General features: G+C 41.7%; 2 protein-coding genes across 3 annotated transcripts in view; both read right to left on the bottom strand.

The window, feature by feature from the left end:
• Positions 1–1,784, bottom strand: part of LOC148718587 (uncharacterized) — a 4,108-nt gene extending 2,324 nt beyond the window's left edge. The window contains exons 1-2 of the mRNA XM_088740385.1: positions 1,656–1,784; positions 1–67 (exon numbers count right to left, since the gene is read on the bottom strand). The exon at positions 1–67 is cut by the window's left edge and continues 2,324 nt beyond it. Coding sequence (XP_088596511.1) covers positions 1–67; positions 1,656–1,757 — 169 coding nt within the window. The 5' untranslated portion in view covers positions 1,758–1,784. The remainder of the gene's footprint in view (positions 68–1,655) is intronic.
• Positions 1–7,085, bottom strand: part of LOC148718586 (uncharacterized) — a 13,272-nt gene extending 6,187 nt beyond the window's left edge. For both annotated transcript variants that reach the window (XM_088740386.1, XM_088740387.1), the window contains exon 1: positions 6,978–7,085. The gene's annotated coding sequence lies outside the window, so the exon portion shown is untranslated. The remainder of the gene's footprint in view (positions 1–6,977) is intronic.
• Between the last annotated feature and the right edge of the window lie 683 nt (positions 7,086–7,768).

Raw genomic sequence — 7,768 nt, 5'->3', positions numbered from 1 at the left:
CTGCCAATCCTGGAGTATCGAAGACAGTCATCTTCACACCATTCTTTACAAAATCATATGGTGTCACCTGGAAACAAAAATCAAATTCTCTTATCGCAAAGCACGAGTTTGATTTGTAAATCATTGCATAGTTGAATTTAACTTGGCTGGGAAAGGCTGGAATATGTAAGACTTAAACAGTTGGCTATGACAATGTATAAAATCCATAACAATATTTCCCCATCGTGTCTGAGGCGGATCTTTACTATACCAACGCCTCAAATGTATATTCACACAATCTTGGAAATTCTGAGTTCAATTATTATGTCCCCAGACCCAGAACTGAGTCTGCAAAAGGGAGCCTACACTACAGAGGATCTGTTCTGTGGAACAGGATTCTCAGAGATTAGAAAACTGCCTACTTTAAATGTTTTTAAAACTTCATTTCATGGGAAAGATTTTTCTGATACACCATTGTTACTTTTATTACCAACAAGGTAAGTTTTTGTATTTTTAACATTATAGCTAATAGTTCCTTATTGTTCACGATGTATGTTTTGTATTTTTAATATCATAGTCAATAGTTCCTTAGAGTATTTTAGTTTAGTTTAAACACGATTCCTCGTGTATAAATAAAGATTGATGATGATGATGATGATGAGGAAACCGATCCCCTACCACAGACGCCTCCTGGCTCCTATTTTAGTTTACAAAGGTCCCTTCTCCTCCCTCCCCGCCCCCTCCCTCCCTCCCTCCTCCTCCCTCATCGCTCCCCCCTCCCTCCCTCCTCCTCTCTCCCCGCCCCCTCCCTCCCTCCTCCTCTCTCTCCGTCCCCCTCCCTCCCTCCCCCTCCCTCCCTCCCCCTCCCTCCCTCCCTCCTCCTCCCTCCCTCCTCCTCCCTCCTCGCCCCCCCTCCCTCCTCCTCCCTCCTCGCCCCCCTCCCTCCTCTTCCCTCCCCGCCCCCCTCCCTCCCTTCTCCTCCCTCCCCGCCTCCCTCCGTCCCTCCTCCTCCCTCCCCGCCCCCCCTCCCTCCCTCCTCCTCCTCCTCCTCCCCCTCCCTCCCAGTTCTCCACAAACGCGTGATTATGAAAAATTACAGCCAAATTCGCGCCTTCCTAACCGTCAACCGTCAAATGACCAAAAATTTAACCGTCAACCGTGAAAAGGGCATATTTTTACCTGTCAACCTTCAACGTAACCCCCTCCCCTCCCCTTCCCCATTGAGACCCTCATCCTGGATTACACAAATCCACCGTGTCTGACAAAGCAGACTCTGGAGACACTTCCATAATTTTTATTTCCATTAAAAAAGGGCTGAATTTAAATTTTGAAATTTTTCACTTAAGAAAGATCGAGGCATAGCTGATGGATAAACTGGTTTCTGCAATTAGAATTACTGGTAAGAATCATATGCCCGTAGAGGAACTATAGGCCATAGTCATTTGGAGAGGTTTTTGCCACAGTGCGGTAACATTAAGCATACAATGATAATCTCTGAGGGAGTTGAGACAAGAGTAAACCATAGGGATCAGAGATGGTTAAGGATTGATTACATTATAAAAGATTGTGAAAGGCCAAATCTAAAAAAAAAAAAAAAACTAAAACTTGCACGTTGTGTTTTGTTCAGCTTGACTATACGTTAAGTTATGCTGATAGCCGGCGAGAAAACAACTTACATCATCGGTTTTTGGGTCAAGTTCCTCTCCTTCTTCTGCAAGCTCCTCTCCTATTAGCGCATTTGTCAGGTGAGATTTTCCAACGCCTGTCTTGCCACCCATACGGGCCAAAATAGATATTGGACGTAACTTGAATTGACAAGAATGGTGACATTTTCCTCACTTCCTTGTTCTCGGAAAGAGTAGTCATTCAAGCAATTCTTAGAAAGATTTAAACTAATAGCCTCTTAAAGTTGATATTTCAGCAGTTATTTTCTTTGCTTCCCCTGAGTCATCAAATTGTACTAGCACTCAATACAATTTTGGAGAGGAATTTAAATTGGTTCCGTATGAAACAGGCTCCCAAGCTTACAGCCATTTCAAATAGCTCGAATTAGTCGCCAGAGCGTCACACGCACTTTGAGCAAACAATAACATTTCCCACAGATTTCATTAATCAGATACAATGAAATATATGAAGTTCATATATTTTGAACTGCGGTATTAGATACGTATGATGCACGATCCTCGCAGTAAATAGCGCTATTTAAGCAATAGCGAAAATCAGACCTGAAAAAAATCAGGCCTGTACGGGATTCGAACCACTGACCTCTGCGATACTAGTGCAGCGCTCTACCAATTGAGCTAACAAGCCAACTGGGAGCAGGCCGTTAAGTTGATTTGTAATAAACCCGTGAAAGTGATAAATTGCTATTGCTTAAATAGCGCTATCTACTGCGAGGATCGTGCGTCATATGTATCTAATACCGCAGTACAAAATATATGAACTTCATATATTTCATTGTATCTCAAACAAATGACTATTTACATTAATATAGCTAATTATATCAAAACTGATAACTGTTTGCAGGAATGTGACTCTTAAGTGTCTCCTTAAATGCCTTTAGGAAAGCACAATGTCTCAATTCAGGGAATATATTGTTCCAGAGCCTCGCCCCTCTAAAGGCAAAGGACTGCAGACCAGACGCTGACCTAAAGAATGGAATCTGTAGAGCTTCACGATTTCGTGTCCTACGATTATGAATGTCCAATCTCTTAACAAACTTACTACTCGAGTAACTAGGGGCAAGATGGTCCATGTATTTATAAGTCATGACAGAGGCTCTGAAAATAAAAGCTGATCTACAGAGACCCAGTTTAGTTCGCGCAAAAGAGGGGTCACATGACCGAGCTTTCTCGTCTTAGCAACAATTTTACGAGCAAAGTTTTGCACTAGCTGTAACTTCTTGATGTTGGTCGTAGAAGTATTGAACCACACTGTCGAACAGTACAGCATTTTACTAAAGACCAACGATGATATTAATTGTTCGAGCATTCTCCCATCAAAACTATTTTTTACTCGATTGATCTGGCATAGTTTTGCCATACAGGAGGACACAACGTTAGAAATATGGCAGTCATATGTGAGACGAGATTCCGGGGTAACACCTAAATCCTTCGCTGACGCGACTGGCTCTAAAGACTTGCCCAGAAAAGACACCACAGAAGAAGAGAGAAACCTCTTTCTCAACTGCCTAGTTCCGATGAGCATAAACTTGGTCTTGTCTGGGTCTGTCAACAGCTGATTTTCACGGCACCAAGCTGCGACGCGCAGTAGATCTTGTTCTAGGTTTGCAATCGCTGTATCTACGTCAGGTAAAGAGAAGGACAGGAAGACTTTGGAATCGTCAACATATGATTCAAGACCGCACACTTGAGGCGCGCAAGGCAGATCGTTTAGATAAATGCAAAATAGCAATGGTGAGATAATTGCCCTTTGGAGGACTGCGTGGGTGATAGGCAGGGGATCTGAAAGGATGGAATTGATCCGAACTGACTGTGATCGGCCCGTTAGATAGCCTTTAAAGCAGTTCACTACATGCGGAGAAGCTCCGACGGACGAGAGTTTAGCAAGCAGCTTATTGTGATTCAGGCTCTCGAAAGCCTTCGAAAGGTCTAACAAGGTCAAAGCGGTTAAGTTCTTCTTGTCCATTGCCTCCATGAGGTGGTCTGCCATGAAGAGGTTTAAAGTCTCGGTCGAATGAAGTTTCTTATTTCCATTCTGGTGAGAAGAGACTTTGCCGTTACTAAAAAGATGTACGCTAAACTGATTGAGAACAACCTTATCACATATCTTAGAAGCAACAGCAAGTAGTGACAGGGGCCGATTATTTGAGGCCACTTCATGGTCCCCTTCTTTAAGTAAAGGAATCGCTTCCGCGAATTTCTACGCATCGGGATACTTAGAAAACTCAAGAGAAGAGTTTATAATCTCCGTAAGGGGACCCAGGATGACAGGAAGACAATCCCTGTAAACTCTAGTGTGTATTTTGTCAGGGCCTTGCGACTTGTTTAGCGGCAAAGATAAAATAATGCGTCGCACCTCTTCCCACGACACACTTTTAAAGTCAAAAACATCTCCAGCAGGTGGTGATGGTAACTGCTGCTCTGACCAAATGATGTTATTAATCTCTGCAAGATGACTAACAGCGAGAGTTGCAGTGTTACCAACTGACGTAAAAAACACTTTAAACTCGTCGGCGACTGTCTTCAGGTCTTTGGTACAAACTCGTTGAAACTCTTTGTTCTTTAATGGAATAACGCGATTGATTACTTTCCAGAGTGAACTAGGATTGCTCTTGTTTTGTTGGACTTCAAGAAAAGTGTAATTCTGCTCTGTTTCTCTCTGTATTTCTTTGATGGTATACCTGGATTATTTATATTTACCCCAATCCGAGGGGTCACGAGACTGAAAAAAAATTGCGGTGAAGTAGGTCTCTTGTTTTCATGAGTTGTGTACGTAATTCCTCTTGATACAAATAGACAAGGGCGATGGCGAATCCTGGTTGTTCTGACGGGAGCATGCGAGTCCAACGTACTTACAACAACATTATTAAGAGTCGTATATGAGAACGATCCTTCGCAGTAAAGCACTATTTGAGCAATAGTGGAAATCAGACCTGAAAAAAAAATTTCAGGCCTGTACGGGATTCGAACCACTGACCTCTGCGATACTAGTGCAGCGCTCTACCAATTGAGCTAACAAGCCAACTGGGAGCAGGCCATCAAATTAATTCGATATAAACCCGTAGATGATAAATCAAACAACAACAAACATATGAAACATATGTGTGAACTGCGGTTATGAGACGTATATGAGAACGATCCTTCGCAGTAAAGCACTATCAGGTCTGATTTCCACTATTGCTCAAATAGTGCTTTACTGCGAAGGATCGTTCTCATATACGTCTCATAACCGCAGTTCACACATATGTTTCATATGTTTGTTGTTGATTATTAAGAGTGTTAAGTTTGGTATCCACATCACCGCAGCTAAAGATGGACAAGAGCTGGTCTGATTGGTTAGCAAGATAAGCAGTTAATGCGTCCGGCTCATAGTTCTTATAACTACGTGCTGTTATGTAGTAGGGCGAAGGCCTGGGTGCTTTCACGTTAAGCTCTACAAAAACTGACAGGTGATTACTGATGGAGAAATTGATCACGCCGCTACCACGTACCAACTTAGGGAAGGACACCAAAATAACATCGAGCAGGGACTTAGTTGTAGCTGTAATCCTTGTTGGATGTTTAATGAGTTGTTGACGATTCATTTCAGACTAGACGAGAAATTCTTCAACGCTCTGCTCTCCACGCAGACTTTCCTTAGATCAGTTTAAATCCCTTAGGATCACAATGGGTTTGTTAAGCGTACGTGCTTGCATGTAAGTAGGTTTCAGGGTATCCTCGTAAGCACTAAGGGGGCAGTCATCTGGTCGGTAGGTTGTACCCAATACAATTGACTTCGTTTTCTTCCACTGGACACTTATCCAGAGTTGGTGGAAATTTCTCTCGGAAACTGATGAAAGGTCTTTTAAAACCTTAGCTTTCAAATCATTGCGAGTATAGAAACAAACGCCTCCCCCTCCCATGTGGAGCCGATCAAGTCTTCAGAGCTTATATCCTTCCAAGTTCTCCTCCAGTGATGAAACGCTCGTGTTCAGCCAGGACTCAGAGATGGTAATAACATCGACTTTACCTCTTTTATTCAGTTCTTTAAGCTGAATAAAGTGTTCAGAATTTCGGAGCGAACGAATATTTAGATGAAGAACTTTAAGTCTGTGAGAGTCGTGAATTCGGTCCGAGTCAATAATCTCTGGTGGATGAACGGGCGATTTAGCTTTGTTTACATTTGAACGCTCCAATGATTTGAGATTATGTAAATTTGAACCTACTTGGTTGAATCTGGAATCCTTCCTTGGCCTCTAACATGTTGAGATTTTGAAAATCTTATTTCGGAGTGAAACTCCGGCACGGCCTCCTCTGTTTTTGAAGCTGTTCTGGTTCTTAAGCAGGCGCAAGAGGTCTTAAGAGATGGGATATTTTGATCCGAGATTGAGTATTAATTGATCCCTTGAATAGGCTATTGTTGTGGTGGCGCAATAACTTAAATACGGTTGTAGTGAACTTTCTCTTCTTGTCGCAGCTGCATCTTCCTCCGAACTAGGGTTAGCCTCTATATCCATATGGAGAGTCAAGTCCATCGAGAAAACTCAGTTAGGAAGAGTCAAGAAGGTGGTACCATGCCTCGTAATTTGAAGACCACTTTAAGGCTCACAGCAAAAAGTCGCGAAGGAATTGAGCTATCTAAATCTAAATTTTTAATCTGCAAAGGGCAGTACAGCCCATCTTCAGCAGAAATATCGTGTCGTAAAACCCTTATATGGTCGTCAGGAATCTGGATCTTTGTTCTGGCTCAGATGGTGATCGAAATTCCTTAGCCATAACCCGGAAAATCAAAAAAACATAAGATGTAACACAGCCCAAGAAAAAAGCGTGCAGCCAACATGGCGCATATATTCACAAATTGACCTCATTGCCTGAAGAAGACTAGCAGTATGCAGTTGGAACGTCTCTATACACATCCGAAGGGAGCACATCGCGAGACAAACGATTACATTTCTCTCTAAAGAAAACTTATTTTACGATGTAATGAAAAGTTAATTGCAAATTTTGTTATCCATATCGGTTGACGAACGAGCAGGGAAGCCAGTGGTCCGGGGAGGTGTCACTGTACTGATTGAGTTTAACAGTTACACGGTCATTAAAATGCATCTTTTATTTATTTTATTCTTGTTCGAATGCGAGGACTCATGGAACCATAGTTCACCGAAAAAATTTTCCTAGTTTTTCAAACAAAATACCGGCGATAGCATGTGCTTGTGAGATTCTCGTGACGCGCTGCATATCTGTATCATCGCAAAATTTCTCTTATAACTCTGGATGCCTGTGATGTACTCAAAGACGTCTATCGACAAATCGCCCATATAAATCTGTTTAACCTACCTTGAAAGATAAGACAAATGCTCGTTTGTTCCTGTATTTGTAGGTTTCAGTCTCAAATTCTTTTGTGAAGTTGTCTAACAATTCCACCCGGCATCTCAGACGGTCTTCAACGAAGGCAGTGCGAGTTACCAGCGTAACAAGAGAAACTAGTGCCCAGGCCCAGCATTTAACGCGCTCAGCAGTCGACAAACGAGCGGTGAAGGGGTCTGGAGAGATGTCATTGTACTGATTGAGTTCAGGCCTGAATTGAGTTTAACACTTACACAGTCATTAAAACGCAGCTTTTATTTAGTTGATTCGTGTTCCTTGAAATTCTGTGACTAAAAAAAAATAATTTTCTCAGATCTAGTATTCGAGACAGTAAAATGTACTATGGTCATTGTAGGGATAGATACAAAATTGACGATTCTACAATCATAGTCTGTAAGGAATATTAATTTTCCATTACATCTCACCTCAAAAATTTTTATTCGTCCGAACAGTTTTTCTTTTAATTCCTTATTGGTCACAATTTGAAAAGTTAAACTATTCAATAGTTTATAGTGCCTCCTTTTTATCTACCCTGTTTTTTTTGTCTTCAAAGCAAGAAGGTTGCAGTTTTTAGTCATCTCAAGCGATCCTTATTACTAGCCTATAATAAGAATATACTGGAGCATATCATCGAAATTTTCCAAAAATCATTCATGTCCGGAAAGTGTACTTGAAACAAAAAGTTTTTTGCTTTGACCTTAAAGTCAAAGACAGATGCATACGATGGCCGAATTTAAGGCTAATAAGTATATATTATTACC

Source organism: Stylophora pistillata, chromosome 12 (assembly GCF_964205215.1).
Source record: "Stylophora pistillata chromosome 12, jaStyPist1.2, whole genome shotgun sequence".
Classification (NCBI taxonomy): Eukaryota; Metazoa; Cnidaria; class Anthozoa; order Scleractinia; family Pocilloporidae; genus Stylophora; species Stylophora pistillata.
This window is presented reverse-complemented; position numbering and strand designations above follow the sequence as displayed.